The following is a 23,084-nucleotide window of genomic DNA, read 5'->3' on the forward strand; positions in this document are numbered from 1 at the left end:
TCAGAATCCCAGTTCATAATTGTGTTTGATTGGCCAAGTAGAATAAAGTGTCCCATTCTTTTTGAGCTTATTGGACATTACACATTGCTGTAACTATCTCATTGGCACTACTTAATTGCTCATGGTTTATTTGACGAATGCAACTGCTGCGACCTATTTTGCCAATCTTAAACTCAGCTGTCATTCTGGAGGTGCAGTTTTGGTTGATGCATGACATTTAGGTTCAAACACAGTGCGTATGGGAAAAGAGAAGGCCAGTGATTAGACAGTGTGAAGGCTGACTTTGTATTCCTACTTGTGTGTGATGTTTGTTATGTTAGTTTCTCTTGCACAACTGTCGAAGTGCATATGCTTTCCTTGTGAGTGACACTTTTTAAGAATGAGATGAGGGTTTGAGACAATGTAGCTAATTTCGACCTTCGAGAGTCCATTATATCGTGCATTTGCGAGAGCTGATAAAGCAAGGCCTGATAGTTGTGTTTGCATTCCTTTCTGTGGTGCTTATAAGTTAGTGAAGTACTTGTGTGGTAGAATGTGGACTGGCTTCAAAGTGAACACAGACATTGGTGCTAATCCGCTGAATGCTGGGCCTACTAATAAAGGCTTGTGCTGCTATGTGTGACCTGTAGTTGCAGTGGGCGTAGGATTGTAGTATATACGGGCCTCGAGTCCAAGGACATGCTCAAAAGGAACGTCTTGTGTTTGAAACAGTAATGTCAATGTTGTACAAACACAGACAGCTTTTTCTAACCTCCTTACGCTGATGAGTGTTTGGCTGTATCCTTTACTATGTATGTTTTACCCAAAGTTCCTGACTATTGTGTTGTACTACTACTACTGCTGCTACTAATGGAACCAAAACATTAGTACTGATAATACTAATAATGTTTTGTATCTGTGTGTGTGCATTTAGAGAGAGAGAGAGAGAGAATGGGGAAGAAGAAAACGTTAGCAGGTGAAAAGCAGTGCCTAGTGATTGTTTTCGAAAAAGAGAGCTATTGTGTGACCGTTGGTGTAAGGCCCGCCTCCTCGCCTGTTCTCAACTAGGTCCTGTCGAGTGTGGATAAATAGGAGGGCGCTGCGCGAGAACTTTTATTGAGTGACTTGACTTCGGGAGCAGCATCATGTCTGGAAGAGGCAAGGGTGGTAATTAATACTCTCTTTTTGCAAGTGGTACCCTCGTTCGTAATTTGAAACTAAAGACTTTAACGACAACATCAACAACAAAAACACCTTTAACGAGGTGATAATTATCGCCACCCGGGGTTCGGTATGTCACCCCGTGTGGCCTCCTCGCCGTCGGCGGGGAGGCACTGGGTCAGACTACGTTACAGTGGAGAAGGAGAAGCGCCAGACAGGTCTGAAGTCGGAGTAAACCTTTTAAGTAGTCAATGGATATCGACTACAGATGTATACTCTTTTATTGCAATGCCTAACAGAAAAGAGTATGAAATATGTTTTACCAAAGAACAGGCACTTCAAACATTTTCTCAAATTTTTAATAATAAAACAGGAAGTGAATTCTGGAAAAACTGGGAGATGACTACATCAGCTCCCCAAGACGTAAAGAGCATTGTAGTCAAGTTTTGGACTGGGAGAATCGCTGACTCGGATGTAGAACAATACCTCTTAAGGTTTGGTGAGATACTGAACCCTGTTGACAAGCCGCTGGACCAGTTCGGGATATGGTATGGAGTCAGGAGATATAAAATAAAACTCAAGAAAAACCCCGACGGAAGTATATTCCAGATACCAAATTCCATTTCCATGGGACCATACAATGGAACGATTACATATCCCGGCCAAACAAAGCGATGTTTTATATGTAACGATTCCGACCATCAGGCAAAGGACTGTGAGAAAACAAAGTGCTGGAAATGCGGAAGCTTTGGCCACAAAGGAAAGAGTTGTAGAAATACACAAGTATGTAATTTATGTAATGAAACTGGGCATATATATTTTCAATGCCCAAATTCTTACAGCTATAAACTAAGAATGCCGAAAAATCAAAAAGACATTGACCAGAATGCAACACAAAACGCACATAACACAGAAACCAAAACAAACGATAAAGAGGATAAAAACTGGGAAGAAAATAAACTACACACAAGCGAGGACGACTCGACATCCGGGAGTGACTCAAGCAGCACCGATACCAGCGACAGCGAAGACAGCGAGGACTCTGAGAGCAGCGCCGAATCTCTGATCCCGGAAGGGAGACGGAAGACACCGGAAGTACCTGCTGGAAGCAGCGGAGCATCTCCGCCCAGTCTTTCGTCTGTGGAGAGACGGCAAGCATCGGAGTTTCCTGCGCTATCAGCTGTAGAAGTCGGCGAGACTCGGATCGGCTCAACCCCTGAAGGAGGTCTACAAGCCCCAGAGGAGCCTACGTGCTCAGAGGGAGAGACCGGAGCGACCCAGATCATTTCTACACCTGCAGGAAGCGTACAGGGCCGAGAGGAGTCATCGCATCCAGCTGGTGAAAGTGGAACAACTCAGACAATCGCCGACAACACAGGTGACACTGCGGACACTCCCACGCTGTCGAAAGGTAAAAACACTTTAGACTATCCATATAAACGCCGAAGGCGAAAGAGGAATTCTCCTGGAAATGTTGACAATGCAAAAAAGGTTAAGGAATGATGTATATCGCCTACTTTTCTTCCCTTTTTTATGACACAATGTCTTTGATTTTAACTGCAATTCCTATATCATTTAAAAAGAAATGTGATATATGTCTGCAGGAATTAAGGTTAAATGATGTGGATAATGTTGAGAAAATGTGGACTAATGGACATGCAATAATATCTATCGGAGAAGATCCTTCTCTTAATTTTTATGGTTTTTTCAAATTTAACTGTTGCCACATGTAATGTTAGAGGGATTCAGGCAAAAATTAATCAAGTGAAAAAGTTAAATATATTGAGTGGTGAACATGTTGATATTTTATGTATACAAGAGACCAGATTAAGCAGTTTTGCAGACGTACAGGACGCTCAAAGTTTATGGATCAAAGGTCCTTCAATCTTTTCAATAGGTGAAAGTAAAGCTGATGGTATTGCGACCTTATTTTATAACAATAAATTTAAAATAATTAAGAGCCGTGAAATAATTCCTGGTCGATTAATGTTTATAGATGTGTTTTATTGCACAAAAAAAATTAGAGTAATAAATGTATACACAGCACAGGATACTGTTGGTAAAATCCGGCTTTTTAAAAAGCTTAAAATGCTCCTGTGTGTCGGTTTCTATACCATTGTATGCGGTGATTTTAATACAATCACAGATGATAATGATAAAATTTCTTCCAAAATATGTAAAATTAGGAGAGAAGGTGGTGTCCTTAAATCTATAATGAATGAACAGCATTTCACCGACATATTTAGGACATTATATCCAGAGAAAGTGGACTTTACAAGGTTTGATAAAACATGTAAAACTAGGATTGACAGGATATATATTAATAATAATTTTGAGGCAAAATTTTATACAACAAAACTCTTGGTTGAGTCGGACCACTTGACAGTTATATGTGGCATTAGACTTAAAAATGAAGAAAGAAGAAACTATTGGAAATTAAACACACAAATCTTGAAAAGTCCTTTATTAATTGTAGAATTAAAGGAAGAAATTAATAGGATTAAAACTTTAGATATCCTCACTACCAATTATTGTGATTTGTGGGAAGTTTTTAAGATCCAGATTAAAAAATTTCTTAAATACAAATGTCTATGTTTTAATAAAGAAAAAAATGAGAAGTACAATACAATTATGACACAATATATAAACCTAAAACTGAAAAATACAAGAGATGAAAGTGAGGAAAACAACTTAAAGGATTTGAAAAAAGAGATAGAAACTTTAAATAGTGAGTTTTTACTGAACATTCAAGTCCGAGCAGGAATAATTTCCGATGAACTTCTAAATCAAACAAAAGCAATTTCACTATTTAATAAAAGGAAAGAAGCCCAATATATCAAAGCCATTAAAACAGATAATGGAACTATAGTGAAAAATCCTAAAGACGTCAGAGATACTGTTCGGATCCTTTGTTCAAACATGTACAACTCAATTGAAATAGATAATAAACTCCTAAAAACCTTTTTGAATGTAAAAAATAGTGTTGACCCGCCTTCCAAGAGCTTAGGTGAGGAAATAAAAGAGGCTGAGGTTGTTGATGCCATTAAACAATTAAATCTAAAAAAGTCTCCAGGGAAAGATGGTCTCCCGTCTGATTTTTATCATGCATGCGCCATAGATTTGGCTAAAATATTAACGCAAGCCTTCAATGATGGGATCGCTAGAGGTTACATGCATGACTCGTTCTATGAAGGCGTTTTATCCTTGTTGTATAAAAAGGGTGAAATGAGTGATATCAACAACTGGAGACATCTCACCCTAATGAATGTCGATTATAAGATTTTTGCAAAGACCATTATGAACAGGATGAGTGACTATTTGGATGTAATAATAGCTAAACAACAAACGTGCATTAAAGGGAAGATTTATGTGGGACAACTTGAACACATTAAGAGAACTAGTTTTTGATAAAAATGGTGACAGTTTTTACATTGTGGCTTTGGACCAAAGGAAAGCATTTGACTATATCTCAAGAGACTATTTGTGGGAGATTTTAAAACTGTATCAATTCCCTGAACATTTCATAAACATGATTAAATGCCTTTATGTTAAATCGACGGTTGAAGTAAATGTTAACGGTTCTTTGACTGAACCATTTGAAGTTATGCGGGGTGTAAAGCAAGGGTGCCCTCTGAGTGCAGCCCTGTATATTTTATCTATAAACCCACTTGTACAAAAAATCCAAGATGATCATAGACTTAAAGGTCTTCAAATAGGAAAGAACAGAGTCGTGATCTCTGCTTATGCTGATGACATAACTGTATTTGTGAAATCTAAACAAGAACTAGACATCATCTTTGAATATTTTAGCGAGTATGAGCAAGTCTCTGGAGCCTCCTTAAATAAAGCTAAAACGGAATGTGTCTGGATTGGAAATGGAAAAAAACAAATTTCCCATAGATGTCCCAGAAGTTCAGCAATTAAAGGTTTTAGGTATATATATAGATAATAATGGCTGTGTCGACCATAACTGGTCAAAAAAAGAAGAAATAATACAAGATGAAATTGATAAATGGAAATCATGTAATCTAAGTTATAAAACTAGAATAAATATTATTAAAACTTTTCTATTATCAAAAATACTGTTTTTATCATGCATCTTACCTCCGACAGAAGTTTGGGTAAAAAGACTTCATAAAATATGCTGTAATTTCATATGGGATACGACTCGTGAGGTTACAAAACGTGAGCTCCTTTTTAAGAGAAGGGAACTGGGAGGCCTTGGGGCTGTCGATATATCCTTAAAAACTAAAATAGCAGTGTGCAAAATCATCGCGAGTGGTATTGCCAGGCAAACCGAATGGATAGGGAACATCTCTAACTGGAAATCTAAAAAAGGTCCATCGAGGAAAGGAATTCCGTATTATAAACTGATGTTTTCCGACTTCACTGACAAATTTAAAGATCTAAACATCGATTGGGTGAAAGACTCGAGCAAAGAAATATATCTTTTAATTGTTGATCGAGTTTATAGTAACCCTGTGGCTTTCAGGAATTTGGAGGAAGACCAAAACAAAGAATGTCTCCAAAATTTACAGAATAAAATCCTATCTGAACACCTGAGAGATACAACTTGGTTAGTCGCTGTAAGAAGGCTCCCAGTAAGAGCGGTTGTAAAATGGAGCTGTTTTGTAAAAACCAGTAAATGCCCGAAGCCTAATTGTAATGAAGAGGAAACACTCGAACATTTCCTGTTAGAGTGTTATCGTGCTAAAGAAACATGGGCTAAATTAAAAATCATTGGTCTCAATATAGAAATAAATATGAACTCAATTTTCTATGGCATTTTTAAAGAAAATTGTAGCAAGACTCAGCATGACTTCATTTGGTTCATAATATGTTTGACTAAATCTAAACTCTGGAAAACAAGAGCCAAAATGACTATAAATCAAACGTTTATATCCAGTGATGTTGTATTCAAGGACATTCAAAAAGAGCTAAGAAGACTAAAAAGCAGCACATCTTGGTTTAAAGACTCTTCAGTGTGGGACAATATTTGCGTGTAATTGTACTTTGACTATGTAAGTTTTTTTCTCTCCCTTTCTTTCTGAATATGACTTGTGTGAGATTGTGAATTTTGTATAATTTCAATAAAACTCATTAAAAAAAAAAAAAAAAGCAAGGGTGGTAAAGGACTCGGCAAAGGAGGCGCTAAGCGTCACCGCAAGGTGCTTCGCGATAACATCCAGGGGATCACTAAGCCGGCTATTCGTCGTCTGGCTCGCCGTGGTGGTGTAAAGCGTATTTCTGGTCTGATCTATGAAGAGACTCGCGGTGTGCTGAAAGTGTTCCTGGAGAACGTGATCCGCGACGCCGTCACCTACACCGAGCATGCCAAGAGAAAGACCGTGACCGCCATGGATGTGGTGTACGCTCTGAAACGCCAAGGACGCACCCTGTACGGCTTCGGAGGTTAAACGCTCTAACACCGAACGACGCGAACACAACGGCTCTTTTAAGAGCCACCCATATGTCTAGAAAAAGAGCTGTTCCGTGTGGGGCGAAAAAAGGCTTTTTCTTTCATGAAGCATAAGGCATCAAACGCTGTACAGAAGTAGCATAAGTGGTAGATCTATTTGTATTTTTTGTAATAAACTACATATATGCAGTGTTCAATAGTATAAACTATAAATCAATATAATATATCAACATTATAAAACGATTTAAAAGATGATTTTAGTAGAAACTTACTTCTATATTTTTTTTCTCTCATACACACGCACACATGCATATATAATATAAAACGGTTTTTTCGCAAGCCAATTGTTTTTTGTCAAGTAAAGCGCGTTACGTCTTTATCAACCCAACGGCTCTTTTAAGAGCCACCCACTTTTCATACAAAGAGTAATTTTCTCTCTTTCGTTTTCTCTCTCGCTGTGTGTGTGAGCGAGAGCGGGAGGGGGACTTCTGAAGCGCTGCACTCCCGCGGATGTTCAGGCTTTTGGGTAATTCTAGCAGTCTGCTAAATGCAGAGATGAGTAAATCTAAACAGGGTTGTAGCACGGTTTCGGGGGTTGTATAATCTGAGCAATGCAAAAGGGGATTTTAGCAGCACAAAGTTATTCGTATTAAGATTGTAGCAACAGGAAGTAGTTGAAAATGGTTTTCTACTAGCACATAATCATTCTACATCAGGGGTGCCCAAACTTTTTCCTGTGAAGGGCCAAAAATCAAACTTGATTGAGGGCTGTGGGCCAAAAATAAATGTTGCATTATACCAAAATGTATTATATTAAAATTAAAGTTACCATGGTTCTCTATCATTTCATAATATTTACAAATAAATAAATTAATAGAAAACATTAGTCTGTATCTGCTTCACTAATGCAGTTTTATTTTCAGAGTTCTATAGTTCAATGAAACTTATAGTATAATTAAAACATAGAACCAATCCCATTTATAATACATGTTCAATACCTCACAACTATTCAAGCTATAAGCAATACAGCCACATGCCTGCAATATCAGTGAGCTCTAATGAGACACATGAAGGTGGTCCTTATTTTTCAAATGTTTTTCCAAATTGGGATGCAGTGGACTTACTGTCAAAGTCAGGATATTATGGTGGTGTGAGTCAGTTACTTTGCATCTCAGTTTACACTTGTTTAAGTTCATCAGACTGAAAGTCTGTTCACAGTGGTAGGTACTGCCAGACAGAGACAGCATCACTTGTGCCTGTTTGCCCATCTGTACCTGTTTGCTGGGACACATTTGTAGAGGTCTGTCAAGGGAAGGGACCTGAACTTGTGTTTGAGTTCTGAATCACACTGAAGCTCAATTGGTTCCATCTGTAGATCATCACTGACTGTGTCCACACTGATGGTGAAGGGTTGAACAAACCACTCAAAGTCAGAAGCATTGTGTCTGAAGTCCTCAAAGCAACTGTCAAACTCCTGGAAAAGGTTGCTGAGAACGGCATCATACTCAGGTACCTTCTCTTTCATCATGCTTGCCTCTCTAAAACAGGGAAAATGGGCTAAATTTCCTGGATGTGGAGATGAGAGAGAGAGAGAGGAACAGTGTGAGACGGGGAGTGAAAGAAGAGAGAGGGAGGAAAATAGAATAAATAACTGACAAAACAAGGGAATTAAATCAGGATAATTTAAGAGAACTTTGACACAAAATTTATCAGCTTGATTAACAAAAAAACCCAAAGCTGACACCACTGGATATAAATGCTAACTAAATATAAGTATTAATAATAACAATAACTGCACATAAAACTATGGTGAATATTATAATTGTGAATGTTAGCTGCTGAGAGATGTCTTCTGAGCAGCAGTAGTTTTTGTTTGAAGGCTCTGACGTGATAAAAAAGCTGGGTGATAATCTGGTCTTTTCCCTGGAGCTGAACATTTAAAACATTGAACAGCTCTGTGACGTCCACCGGGAAAGCCAGGTCAGAAAACCATTTCTTATCCATGGGCTCTTGAATACTACCAATCTTGCTTTCCTGAAAAGCTCCGATCTCATCACGCAGATCAAAAAATCTCCTGAAAACTTTTCCTCTGCTCAGCCATCTAACCTCCTGGTGGTACAACACATCACCATATTGCACATCCATCTCATCCAACAGTACCTTGAACTGCAGGTGAGAAAGCGCCTTGGAGCATATATCATTCACAATTTTGACGACGTCACGCATCACATCCACAAGCCCGATGGATTGGGCACATAGCTGTTCTTGATGTAAAATACAGGAAATCTGATAGCTGGCCCGTGTGGCACTTTCTTGAGCTGATGAAGGACGTAGCAGCACACTCTGCTTAGATCGAAGTTTAGCAAGCAGCTCGTTAGCCTTCTGTTTTATGCCTCGCCGCTGTCCTTTGAGAAAGCTGAAGAAGGTTTTGTTTCATAATGACGGATTTTGTACTCTTTCAAAACAGCAACTGACTGCTTGCAAACTAGACACACTGCCATTGAATTGATTTCAGTAAATAAAAAGTCAACTTGCCAAATCTTTTAAAATTTCCTCTTGTCTGTGTGCCACTGCCTGGATCTCTCCATTATTACCTGTTTGTTGACTGTCGCAATGCATGCTGGCCTTGAAGTATGCATGTACATTAAATAAAATTCTAATTCTTATTCTCTACATTTAATTTCAATTTTCATTTTTTTGTAGCTCAATAATAATAATAAAAAAATGTTAAATTAGAAATGAAGATCAGCATCAATTAAATTTCCCCCTCCCCCCCTTCTCACATATGGCATGGCGGGCCAAATCAAGTCACCACGGGCCAACTTTGGCCCACAGGCCGTAGTTTGGGCATCTCTGTTCTAACTGTTGTAGTAGCACTTAGTCATTTGAACTAAGGTTCAAGAAGCTCATAATAATTCTAAATACTGTTGTAGTAGCACCTAGTCATTCGAACTAATGTGACATTAGCACAAAGTCATTCAAAAGAGTGTTCTAGTAGCACATAGACATTGAAAAGAATGTTCTAGCAGCATGGAATACAACACACACACACACACACACACACACACACACACTCACACAAGGCTATAGCGGAGCCTATAGTCACGCGTGCTGTGCTTTACACGGCCCCCAACGCGCTCTGCTTCCGATACTACACACACCACTCGACAGCTGCAAAGACATCAGGCTCGTTCCCAAGGCTCCTCTTTAACTCGGCCCAGAACGCATACGACGGCCGTGCCTGCTTTTCGCCCGTTTTTACACACCACATCGCACCAAATGCGCAGCCCGCCGGCTTGAGTACAACGCGCGCCGCGCCTTTTCATGTGCGCTGCGCGAGACTGTTGAGAAAACACATCTGAGCGCGCGCCGCGTCCGTGCATTCATTCAGCGGCGCCCGAGTTGAGTCTACACCGCTCTCATATCTGTTTTTAAGACCAGCCCCCGGCCGCGGGGAGGGAGGATCATCCTGTGTTACATACTAACGTACAGCGTACGACTCGTGTATTCTACGTAGTTCCAAGAGAGATGGCAGAAGTCGCACCCGCTCCCGCCGCCGCGCCGGCCAAAGCGCCCAAGAAGAAAGCAGCTTCGAGAGCAAAAAAAGCCGGCCCTAGCGTCGGCGAGCTGATCGTCAAAGCCGTTTCCTCGTCTAAGGAGAGGAGCGGCGTGTCTCTCGCTGCCCTGAAGAAAGCGCTGGCTGCCGGCGGATATGATGTGGAGAAGAACAACACCCGCGTCAAGCTCGCCGTTAAAGGTCTCGTGACTAAAGGCACTCTGGTGCAGACCAAAGGGACCGGCGCGTCTGGCTCTTTCAAGCTGAACAAGAAGCAGACCGAAGCCAAGAAGCCCGTGAAGAAAGCCGCGCCCAAAGCGAAAAAGCCCGCCGCCACTAAGAAGCCCAAGAAGGTAGCGGCCAAGAAACCCGCCGCCGCGGCCAAGAAGTCTCCTAAGAAGGCGAAGAAGCCCGCCGCCGCCGCAAAGAAAGCCACCAAGAGCCCGAAGAAGGCGAAAAAGCCCGCGACCCCTAAAAAGGCAGCCAAGAGCCCCAAGAAAGCGAAAGCTGTCAAGCCCAAGACCACAAAGCCTAAAGTGGCAAAGGCGAAGAAGGCAGCACCCAAAAAGAAGTAAAGACGTTTGTTTCTTTCATGCTTTTGTTCCTTAAACGGCTCTTTTAAGAGCCACCCATATTTTCCTTTAAAGAGCGACAATTCATTTTCAGTCAAGTTTTAGGGAATCAAAGCAATACACGTTAGAAACATACAATAGTATGGATACACATATCTACTACATATCATGTACACATAGCCACAAGCTGATGCTGATCTCCAAAACGATCACAGAATATGTAGGATAACATATTGATACATAATAAATCAATGTTAATGATAAGAATAAATAAATTCAGTATATAGTTGTTACTTCATGCTTTTGTATGAATATTCCCTTCTGTATGTTTTCATTCGCGCGCTCGCTCTCTCTCTCTCTCACACACACACACACACGCAAAAACAGGGGTGGGAGGGGTGACGCCGGAATTCGACAGCCTGTTTGTGATTGGCTAATGTGCCACTGCGTTCTTAGCGAATAAGAGAGTGGCCGTTTTGTCTATATCACGGAGAGCTCAAGGTGTAACGTTCATTTCGGAGTTGTTGTTAGAAAAGATCTGAGCGTCAAGATGAGTGGCAGAGGAAAAACCGGCGGAAAGGCTAGAGCCAAGGCCAAGACTCGTTCATCCAGGGCTGGACTTCAGTTCCCCGTGGGACGTGTGCACAGGCTTCTGCGTAAAGGCAACTATGCCGAGCGCGTCGGTGCTGGCGCCCCGGTCTACCTGGCCGCAGTGTTGGAGTATCTGACCGCTGAGATCCTGGAGTTGGCCGGTAACGCTGCCCGTGACAACAAGAAAACTCGTATCATTCCCCGCCACTTGCAGCTCGCCGTGCGTAACGACGAGGAGCTGAACAAACTGCTCGGCGGAGTGACCATCGCTCAGGGTGGTGTGCTACCGAACATTCAGGCTGTGCTTCTGCCTAAAAAGACCGAGAAGGCCGTCAAGACTAAGTAAACTCGTCCACTGCTGCTTTGTCAGTACCCAAAGGCTCTTTTAAGAGCCACCATCTTTGCTTCAAAAGTGCAATTTTACACCCGTTTTTCTACTGAAAGTGTGCACTAGAAAGTCAGCGCGTTTGAAATGAAAACACAAGCGTTATACTTTGCTAATAATTATGCGATTAACGTTAAATAGTAATAATAATAATAATAATAATAATAATAATAATAATAGTGGTTGTTTAGCCTGTTGCGTAAATGAAATCTAAGGAGTGAAAGTGCACTTCTAAGACAGCATATTTATAAATAAAAAAGGACGATAATTTTCTAGTCATGATTTGATACCATATTTAAGTAATGATTATAAGAACAATAGCAGTTAGCGTGCTGGTTAAATGAAGTCTGAGGAGTGAAAATGGTTTGTGACGGCGTTGTGTGTGTTCCTATCGAACAAAGCATTTGTGTTAGAGAGCGCGCCAATAGAATAGAATAGTGGCGGACGTCTTGTGTTTCGAACGGTGGCAGAGAAGACGGTCCAATAGTCAACAGGTGAAACGTAAAACGTTCTATCGAATAGCAGACGAGCGCGTTCGAGACGCCCAATCAACGCAGGGCGGCGTTATGGCTTAAAAAGGCCGCGTTCGCGCGCGCCGTTTATTCTATTTTTCTACCCGTGAAGTGCAGAGCTCGACGCTATGGCAAGAACCAAGCAGACCGCCCGTAAGTCCACCGGTGGCAAGGCGCCAAGGAAGCAGCTCGCCACTAAGGCTGCCCGCAAGAGCGCGCCGGCTACCGGCGGCGTGAAGAAGCCTCACCGTTACAGGCCTGGCACCGTGGCTCTGAGGGAGATCCGTCGTTATCAGAAGTCTACTGAGCTGCTCATCCGCAAGCTGCCCTTCCAGCGCCTGGTGCGAGAAATCGCTCAGGACTTCAAGACCGACTTGCGTTTCCAGAGCTCGGCCGTCATGGCCCTGCAGGAGGCGAGCGAGGCATACCTGGTCGGTCTGTTTGAGGACACCAATTTGTGCGCTATCCACGCCAAGAGAGTGACCATCATGCCCAAGGATATTCAACTGGCCCGCCGTATTCGCGGAGAACGCGCTTAAACCACAACTCTGTTTAATATACACAAAGGCTCTTTTAAGAGCCACTTCCTTGTCTCAGGAAACAGCAAATTTTCTTTCTTGGGCAGTTTAAGTATTAGAACGTGGTACAGAGAGAAGGAACAGTAACAATAATGTGTGTATATATGTATGTGTGTAAATGAAGTGCACGGCTTTCTATTTTTATCCACATTAGAAAAGTTGGTTATTCATTTTGCATTTTCATGACAAGTATAGACATATGAGTATTACGTAATGTTTGTTTTTATAGATGAGCCGTTAATTGTGGTTATGTCCGAACAATTACAATGCACAGTAATGAGCTGTGTCTGTAAAATAGCTCAAACCTACCTTCTGTTCCGGGCGGCGTTGTGCTGGATGGAGCTTGACTGCCCACGTGTGTCCAAACTCGGGAACGGCAATTTTCTAGAAGCGGATTTCTGGGCAAGAGCTATTACATCATACATACATTTCATCCATCATCCCTTTTGTCCCGTCCATGATAATTGTTTTTGTAATTTAATAATTGTAGACATGACCTTATCATTGAAATCTTCCCTATTTGTGGATACTCTCTCTCTCTCTCTCTCTCTCTCTCTCTCTCTCTCTCTCTCTATATATATATATATATATATATATATATATATGTGTGTGTGTGTGTGTGTGCGCTGTATTAAATAACATTTAATGTGTTTGTTTAAAACGAGTTAGAAGACGGTTTTAGTAGAAACATATTTCTATATTTATTATATATAATACTTCTATATTTCTCTCTCTCTCATACACACTATATATATATATATATATATATATATATATATATATATATATATATATATATATATATATATATACACACAGTATCTCACAAAAGTGAGTACACCCCTCGCATTTTTGGAAATATTTGATTATATCTTTTCATTTGACAACACTGAAGAAATGACACTTTGCTACGGTGTAAAGTAGTGAGTGTACAGCTTGTTAGCTCTTTGAATAACTGTTCTTTTATTACTGTGACACTGTCTAAATGTACATTTTGGACTCTCAAAAAGATGGCACCCATTCACGTGCATTCTATTGACTCACAGAACTTGAATTTCCTTTGAAAATTCTTTGTGTTCAGATGAAGAAAGAAAGTCACATAAGAACTTTCTTTTTTCTTTGAAATATTCCTTTGATGAAGTTGTCCAGTAATACATAAAGAATGATACGAACTGGCGTTATTTTGGACATATTGAATTAAGGTTTGTTGTGTTTCCTAGTTATGATTATAGCACATTTTTCATCACAGTGTCTGAATGTGCCAAGGACCACATTTCAGGGATTTCGTCATTGCATGTTGTAATTGGTGTATTTTGTATTTTTAATCTAGTTTTTAGCGTTGCTGGGTTTTTTTTCTAGTCATCCACCAGTATTGAAGGCCATCTCAGTGCCAGGGAGGGCCTCCAGCCGTATCTACTACCATTAGGAAGGATCAAGGGCAGGATTGACAAATTCTACGTGGTAGTGGATAAGCACCTCATCCCTTGCACAGGAACCAGCTCCTTGAGTGCTATAGATGAACTCTTCAAAGTCCACTATGTGTTCAACCTGTCATATGAGGAAGCCCTTGTCAACATCTTTACCTTCCTGCAGACTACGATCTACAACATTGATGTTGGTCTTACAAGTGAGTCTCCCAGAGTAAAGGAATTGCATGCAAAGCTTTTGAACTAGGTTAAATGTTAGTACATTTACATTTATTCACTTAGCAGATGCTTTTATCCAAAGCGACTTACAAATCAGATGCATGCAAAGCCACGAGAGTCACATACAGTTTCTATCCTTCGTTAAAGTTTAAGTTATTATGTGCACAGCGTGGCTGTAGCCGACAGTATGTGACTTGGGTGAACTTGTAAAAGCCCGGAGTTTGAAGTTCTACATGCCTTTTGATCTACAGGGTCCAAATGGGTCAGATGAATATATTCACTATGAGGTGAATATATTGCACCTCAATTCATGCTGGTTTGTTACATCTAAGATACTGTGTTGAAAATAAAAGTTCAACCTTATACAGCAACTGATGTGTTATCTGTTCTTTTATTGACGAGTACACACATTTTAAAGGTCTGCATTTTTAGGCAGACAGGGTGTAGATCACATTTAATTACACTAGTGTAGAAAATAACTCATTAGGTTGAGCTTTTGACACATTTAGTGTAGATTCAACACTTTCTTAGTGTAAATGGAGCCTGTGAGGAGTAAAAAAACTACACCAATTGTGCTAACAGTGAACACTTACAGTGCTTGTTCAACACTATGAGAGTGTAGGAAAAAAAACAATACTGAAAGTGTAAATTGAACTCTATTTAGTGTGGACCTATATAAACTCTTGATAAGTGTTAATTTTAACACTGTGAGTGTAAAAATAGCACTAAAATTTGCTGTGTACAATCAGAAATGATTGGGGAAAGGTGGAGGGGGTAGAAACTTTTATAAGAAATGATGTGAGATATAATCAATAAAGGGAAAGAACACGAATCTGTGGTAGTCAAACTACGGACAGGAAAAGACAGTATAACGATATTCAACTTTTACAATCCCCATAATAGACAGAGCACCGATACACCAAATGCAGTATGTGGGTTGACGTGAGGGAAATTAGTACGGTGTGGGGATTTTAACTCACACACACAGCACAATACAGGGGAGTAAGAATACAGATATAAATTAATCAGTGATCGAGGAATTTATAGATGATAAAAATTTGGTATGTGTTAATGACGGGAAGGACACGTGGTGTTGTAGTTCACATAATGCAGAAAGCGCTATCGATCTGACAATAACGTCAACTGAAATTGCAGGAATCAACACATGGGAGGGTTTAGACCATTCGACAGTAGGTAGCGAGAACGCCAAGGTGGAAGTTAGAGAAAGCCGACCAGCAGATGTTCCAAATGTAGAGCGGAATGAAATGTGTGGGATTAGCGAATAAGGATATAACAGATGTCGAAGAAACGAACGGAAAAGTGTCCACGGCCATTATACGACCAGATGAAGAAACAATGTCAAAAAAGATAGGAAGTAAACGAAGAAAGAGCGTGCCACGGTGGGATGAGAGCTGTACTGTAGCAATTAAAAAGAGAAATAAAGCTTTTAGGAAACTCGAAGCTCACCGTACACAGGAAACTTTGATTAACTATAAAATGGCGCAAGCAGTAGGTAAGAAAACAATCAGATCAGCAAAACGTGTATATTGGAGACAATTCTGCAATAAAATTGGAAGAGAAACCCAGCTATCGGACATATGGAGAACAATTAGGAAAATGAGTGGAATAAGAAACGGTGTGTAAATACCAGTGTTAAATAGCAACAATAAAAATGCAATTAGCAGTGCAGAAAAAAAAAACAACTTTTGGTAAAAACTTTTGTGAAGCTCCACAGTACTGAAAACCTATCCTCAACAGCCAAGCAGTGTAGAGATCAGACACTTGCCCAAAATCCAGGGATAGTAGAAAGAAGGACTTGCCATTTACTCTATTTGAGTTCAAAAGAGTTATATCAAACGCACAGCAAATGACATCAGGGAAATACAGTACATGCTATAGCATGTTAGGCCACATGAGAGACATCATGCTTGATGTATTATTAAGACTGTTCAATATGGTATGGAATACAGGAAAAATCCCACTAACACGGAAACGGTTCCAATACTTAAACCCGGCAAATACAGTCAGATCTGTCAAGTTACAGATCCATAGTGTTAACGTCACAGGGAAAACTACGGAGAGGATGATAACAGATAGATTAGATCACTATATAGAAAGTAAAGTTCTTCTCTCACCGTATCAGTCAGGATTTTGTAAAGGGAGGGGGAGAATGGTAGAATCCATTTTATGCCTAGACCCAGAAGTTAGGAAAGCTCAAACTAACAAAGTGTCACCTCTGTATTTTTCAATGTCGAAAAGATGTACGATACCCTTGGGAAGGATGGACTTCTTATTAAACTTGACGAATTAGGAATAAACGGAAAGATATATATATATAATTGGGTATTAGACTTCCTGAACAGAAGGCCAATAGAAGTTAGAGTAGGTGCAGAGTACTCAAATAGATATGCAGCGGAAAATTTTACCCCACAAGGCAGTGTATGTAGCCCAATACTGTTTAATATTATGATTAAAGACATTTGATCAGGTAAAAATATAGGTAAGTCGCTTTATGCAGCTGACGAGGTTAGGGGTCGGGATATAGAATATGTAAGAAAGAAAATGCAACACGCAATAGGGAAAGTAGAACAGTGGGCAAATTAATAGGGTTTTAAACTATCAATTTCAAAATCACAAGGTTTATGTTTTTCTAAACGTCATAAAACAGCACCATTGAAACTGCACAGGCAAGATCTTGAACAGGTCAAGGCTGTGAGATTTTTAGGAGAGCTTTTTGATGAGAAGTTTACCTGGGTCAGCATATTGATAAAATTAAGAACAAATGTAAAAAGATGAATAATGTTCTGAGACCGGGGAGCAAGTAGGGCATCGCTCATAAATATCTATCAGGCTCTTACAAGAGTTGTCTTTGATTACGGTCGCCTAATGTATCTTAAAAATCTTAAAAAGCTTGACGTGGAACAGGCGCAAGAACTCTGGATCTGTACTAGAGCATTTAAATCATCACCAGTGACTGCGTTACAGGTAGAGACAGGAGAGATGCTGTGATTTATATTGGATAAATCTATGAGGGCATAGCAGGGTGTACCCCAAGAATGCTCAGAGTTTTAAAGGACTAACTTCTTTAAGAGTTTGGGATGGGTAAGAAATGTAAAGGCACAAAATGCAGGCCTCAGCCAGCTACAAGAAAGCCCCATTGAGGTGAACTGTACCACCCTGGAAATTCATAAAACCATCTGTAGATACAAGATTACAACAAATATTAAAAGAGGAATCTAAAATAGCACCACAGTGGATAATACTTCAAAAATATATGGACCATTATCAGAATAAATGACTTGTATATAAAGATGGCTCAAGACTGGCCGCAGTGTGGCTTTGTTCATTCCTCGTGAAGTAGCAGTCAAAAAAACAGCGACCGATCATTTATCAGTACACCGTAGAACTATCAGGAGTCCTATTGTCACTGCAGCGGTCGGAAAAAAATAATCAGAACTAAGATGTCGCTATAGCTTCTGACAGTCTATCTGCACTATCAAATATACAATCTGGGAAAACATCATGTAGACAAGACCTTGGTTAACAAATATTTTATCTGCTTCTCATACTCCATGGTAGGGAGCTGAATGTTTCCTTCTTTTGGGTTCCTGCACATGTAGGGGTGGAAGAAAATGAAACTGTGGATGTACTGGCAAAAAGATCGATAAAGCATGAAACAGTTGATATACAAGTACCATTAAGTAGAGCAGATGTTAAAACCATTATAAAGGGACACATAAAATACGGCAGGAATACCGGGACATATGTATGAGGCAAGGCAGGAACCCAAAGGAAGAGATGATAATTATGTGTCTTAGAATAGTTCATGCTGGCTTATATCTAACATTACACAGAATAGGTAAACACTGTTGTGGATAAAAAATGTCATAAAATAAACATAAGGGAGGTCCAGATCCAGATCCAGGTCCAGTAACGGTGAGAGAAGGGACTGACGACGGGCACCGGCACCTAGACATACAGAAGCGGTTTTAGTCAGAAGTGGATAAATTGGTAAAACACTTTAAAGATCTTTATGGGTTATTAGTCGAAATAGTCGAAAGAAGTGTACGAGCTGAGGAGTGCTAAAACACACACACACACACACACACATGCTCGTACAGTCAAGGGCGGGCAAGTAGACACAACATACGCACACACTCTCTCTTTCTCATACACACACATGAATAACTTTAATAGAATCTTATAGTAATAGAGAAACTCTATGAAAAACAGAATTGTAGGATATGCAGGACAGTAGAACTGTAATGATATTAAGAAGTTGGAAGTACAGTAAACCGCTTTTCAAGTAGTATAAATATATATAAACTAAGAAATATAGTGCAAATATGAAAATAAATTATAAACGAGAAATACAGGAAAAAAAGGAAAATATAACTTACTCATGATTCAGATGGTAAAGATTCTCGTCTCGCAAGGAAAGCCTTAATTTTTAGAGAACCATGAAGAAAGCCAGTTATAAGGGTGGCTGCCCCCCCCTCGAGATAACGATAAGACCAAGGTCCCTCCCGGTTGTTTAGTCGTCTTGCTTACGTCATTTTTTTAACCTAGGGAAATAGGAATCCTGGGTTTTGAAAACCTAGGTAAAAGAGAATCCTGGTTTTTGAAAACCTAGGTAAAAGAGAATCCTGGTTTTTGAAAACCTAGGTAAATGGGAATCTTGGTTTTTGACAACCTAGGTAACTAGAAACCCTGGGTTTTTGTTTCCTGGGTTGTTGGAAATGCCTGGGTTCTGATTTTATGTGTAAAGTAAAACCCCTGGTTTCAATTCTATGGGTAAGTGAAATAGGCCTTTTCTGGAAACCTATGGGTTATCTAGTGTGTAAATACAGTATAAATACTGGAGCTTAAGCTCAGGGTATTGGGGGGATCACTTCTGAGAATTCTCATCGGTGTGGATCTCGTGTGGTGGAATGAAACAATAAAGCTGGACCCTTGCTTCTTCTCACTCACGGCTGGTGTATTTTTTCTATCTCCAACTGGTCTCAGAGGTAGATGTGAGTATTGGCTTCTAAGTTGAATTTTAAATGTTTTTGGGTAATAGGCTAAATTCGAGCCAACAACACCCCACTGGACTCTGCACACACTGCAATACACAAGAGACGGTAAAACACATTCTGTTAGACTGCAAAAGATATCAGGAGGAGAGAACTGAGCTAGAGATGTGAATTGGAATGCAAAACATGACACTAAAAAACTTGCTGGGGAAAAAACATCTGGGAAAATGCACTGTCCCCTAATAAACTATCTAAAAAATACTGGGATAAGTGAAAGACTGTAGTAATTTAGTATGAACATCTAGTATTCAGGAACTCAGGACTCAGAACTCAGGTGCAGGTTTTCATTCTGACCAAGCAGAAGCCACACCCGAGTCTACTGAAAGTCAAGATCGACCAATTAAACAGATGGAGTCGGGTGTGACTCCTGCTCAGTTTGTGGATTAGATCGGACAAAACCGATTGAGCTTAGGCTAGCAAATCAGTCTTAATGAAGTTTTCATAAGGTTCAAGCCTTAATGACCTACTAGCACAATAGTCAGAATCAGATATTGGGGGAAAATTATTAGTTCTCAAAGCATATAGTTAAAAGAAACAAAAGCAAAGGCTCAAAATTGTTTGTCCAAAAAAAGTTTGTTGCATCACAAATTCAGTAATTTGGAGAAAATGGGAGAGCTTGTGGCAGATATTGCAAATGTTTGTAGGCTTTAGAAAAAAGCAACATAAGTGCAGGAGTCAAACCCCCATTTCATAAGAACAAGCTAAAATCCCACACATTAATCATACAAAATTTTAGCTTCAGAGTAAAGAGGATAAAGCAGTTTCAAAGGAGAAGTTTACACAACAGTCCCATTCATAGAGAAACAAGCTATTCTTCGACTGGAGCAAACTTTGCATGGTCGCTATCATTCATTAACACGGCTAGCATGCTAGAAATCACATGTGCTCACTTTCATTCAAACTGAAAGCATATGAATAGATGGTGAAGAGTAAATAAATTTAAAGTCTAGATGAAAAGAACAAATGTTGAATAAAAGTTGACTAGGTGGGTGGGAAACAATCAGTAGGAAAGTAGGAAGAACTGAACAGAGCAGCAAAGACAAGAGTAAGACATTGTTAGTTGTAGGGGAGAAAGCATGTCCAACAAGAAAATGTGATTATAGGTGTAGGTCAGAAGACTCCTTTTGTCTTTGCCAGTGTCCGGGCTTCGCCACTCGTACGCGGCGCTCCGCTCTTGTAGTCCCGGGCCAAACAGGCACGCCTAGTTAGCACCAGCCAGCCCATCCGGCCTCCTCCTCTTTAGCTCGGTCGGATTCCTCCCTGACCCTAACAAAACAGTCACCCTAATGCCCTTTATCCCAACTCCGCTATTGCCTTGTGTGTGTGTGTGTGTGTGTGTGTGTTGTATTCCATGCTGCTAGAGCATTCTTTTGAATGACTTTGTGCTGCTGGAACACTGTTTTGAATGACTACATGTTACTACAACAGTATTTAGAACATTTACATGCTTCTAGAACCTTAGTTTGAATTTCTACGTTTTACAAGAATACCATTTTCAGTTACTTCTTGTTGATAGTCTTAATATGAATAACTTTGTGCTGCTAAAGCCCCATTTTGCATTGCTAAGATTATACAAGCCCGAGAAATAGTGCTACAACCCTGTTGAGATTTATTCATCTCTGCATTTAGCAGACTGCTAGAATTACCCAAAAGCCTGAACATTCGTGGGAGAGCAGCAATTCAGAAGTGCCCCCACCTCTCTCTCTCTCTCTCTCACACACACACACACAGCAAGAGAGAAAGCGAAAGAGAATAGATTGTTCTTTGTATGAAAAGTGGGTGGCTCTTAAAAGAGCCGTTGGGTTGATGAAGACGGCGGTAACGCGCTTCACTTGGAGCTGGTGTACTTGGTGACGGCCTTTGTACCCTCGGACACGGCGTGCTTGGCCAGCTCGCCGGGAAGCAACAGGCGCACGGCGGTCTGGATCTCCCTGGAGGTAATGGTGGAGCGCTTGTTGTAGTGAGCCAGACGAGAAGACTCACCGGCGATGCGCTCAAAAATATCATTCACGAAGGAGTTCATGATGCCCATGGCCTTGGATGAGATACCGGTGTCAGGGTGCACCTGCTTCAGGACCTTGTACACGTAGATGGCATAACTCTCCTTCCTGGACTTTCTGCGCTTCTTGCCTCCTTTGCCGGCCGTCTTGGTCACGGCTTTTTTTTTGGATCCCTTCTTGGGCGCGGTCTTGGCTGGATCGGGCATGATGCTACTTCTCGAATAAACGAACAGAAAATGACTAGCGCCCGCTCTATTTACAGACCCACATGCTAATAACGTCCAGACAAGACATCTTTTTTTGATTGGACAAAATTCGATACCTCCTCCTGCATGGCACCTCCTACTGCTCCTCCCTCCTCCGCTACGCTTTGTTTCCCTTCCCGCCGTTGTACTTTCAGTGCAACGTGCACTGTGAAAAAACAATTGGCTTGAAAAAAATTATATATATATATATATATATATATATATATATATATATATATATATATATAGAGAGAGAGAGAGAGAGAGAGAGAGAGAGAGAGAGAGAGAGAGAGAAAGAAATGTGGAAGTAAGTTTCTACTAAAACCGTCTTGTAACTCATTTTAAACACGTTATAATATTTAATACTGTGCATATAAATGTATAACAAAATAAAGTGTGCAAAAAAACAAAAATAAATTCTCTTTTTATGTACACAGATAGTTCTTATCTATCACTTTTACTACTTGTGTAGAGCGTTTGATACCTTATGCTTGAAAAAACAGAAAAAAACTTTTGACTTCCCCCACTTCTCTCTCTCTTATATATGCATGCATGCGTGCGTATGAGAAAGAGAAATATAGAAGTTTCTACTAAGATCATCTTCTAAATTGTTTTAATCAAACAAGTTACAATATTTAATATATATGTATCTAATATTGTATACTGTACAATATTATATATAATACAATATTTAATATATACGGAGTTTATATATATATATATATATACACACACATATATAAAAGTGAGTGAGAGAGAGAGAGAGAGAGAGAATTATTACAAAAAATACAAATAGATCTACCACTTACGCTACTTCTGTACAGCGTTTGATGCCTTATGCTTCACGAAAGAAAAAGCCTTTCCCCCCCACGGAACAGCTCTTTTTCTAGACATGTGGGTGGCTCTTAAAAGAGCCGTTGTGTTCGCGTCGTTCGGTGTTAGAGCGTTTAACCGCCGAAGCCGTACAGGGTGCGTCCCTGGCGTTTCAGAGCGTACACCACATCCATGGCGGTCACGGTCTTTCTCTTGGCATGCTCGGTGTAGGTGACGGCGTCGCGGATCACGTTCTCCAGGAACACCTTCAGCACACCGCGAGTCTCTTCATAGATCAGACCAGAAATACGCTTTACACCACCACGGCGAGCCAGACGGCGAATAGCCGGCTTGGTGATCCCCTGGATGTTATCGCGAAGCACCTTGCGGTGGCGCTTAGCGCCTCCTTTGCCGAGTCCTTTACCACCCTTGCTTTTTTTTTTTTTTTTTTTAATGAGTTTTATTGAAATTATACAAAATTCACAATCTTACACAAGTCATATTCAGAAAGAAAGGGAGAGAAAAAACTTACATAAAGTACAATTACACGCA

General features: G+C 40.3%; 5 protein-coding genes across 7 annotated transcripts in view; 3 read left to right on the forward strand and 2 right to left on the reverse strand.

The window, feature by feature from the left end:
* The window catches only part of LOC108261406 (NACHT, LRR and PYD domains-containing protein 12), a 263,191-nt gene that overhangs the window by 114,563 nt on the left and 125,544 nt on the right, over window positions 1–23,084 (reverse strand). The gene's annotated exons all lie outside the window — the stretch shown is intronic.
* Window positions 1,804–12,723, forward strand: LOC108262240 (uncharacterized). Its single transcript, XM_053678398.1, has 2 exons — window positions 1,804–2,551; window positions 12,293–12,723. The coding sequence occupies exons 1-2, from the start codon at window positions 1,996–1,998 to the stop codon at window positions 12,712–12,714; spliced, it is 978 nt and encodes a 325-aa protein (XP_053534373.1). The 5' UTR covers window positions 1,804–1,995; the 3' UTR covers window positions 12,715–12,723.
* Window positions 10,033–10,980, forward strand: LOC128629647 (histone H1-like). The gene has a single exon (XM_053678438.1). The coding sequence runs from the start codon at window positions 10,088–10,090 to the stop codon at window positions 10,688–10,690; it is 603 nt and encodes a 200-aa protein (XP_053534413.1). The 5' UTR covers window positions 10,033–10,087; the 3' UTR covers window positions 10,691–10,980.
* Window positions 11,120–11,722, forward strand: LOC128629659 (histone H2A). The gene has a single exon (XM_053678447.1). The coding sequence runs from the start codon at window positions 11,238–11,240 to the stop codon at window positions 11,622–11,624; it is 387 nt and encodes a 128-aa protein (XP_053534422.1). The 5' UTR covers window positions 11,120–11,237; the 3' UTR covers window positions 11,625–11,722.
* LOC108261861 (histone H2B-like) lies at window positions 21,205–21,680 on the reverse strand. Its single transcript, XM_017462627.3, has one exon. It carries the CDS (start codon window positions 21,678–21,680, stop codon window positions 21,303–21,305), a length of 378 nt encoding a protein of 125 aa, XP_017318116.1. The 3' UTR covers window positions 21,205–21,302.

The sequence above is a fragment of the Ictalurus punctatus genome, unplaced genomic scaffold (assembly GCF_001660625.3).
Source record: "Ictalurus punctatus breed USDA103 unplaced genomic scaffold, Coco_2.0 Super-Scaffold_100, whole genome shotgun sequence".
In the NCBI taxonomy this organism is placed as follows: domain Eukaryota; kingdom Metazoa; phylum Chordata; class Actinopteri; order Siluriformes; family Ictaluridae; genus Ictalurus; species Ictalurus punctatus.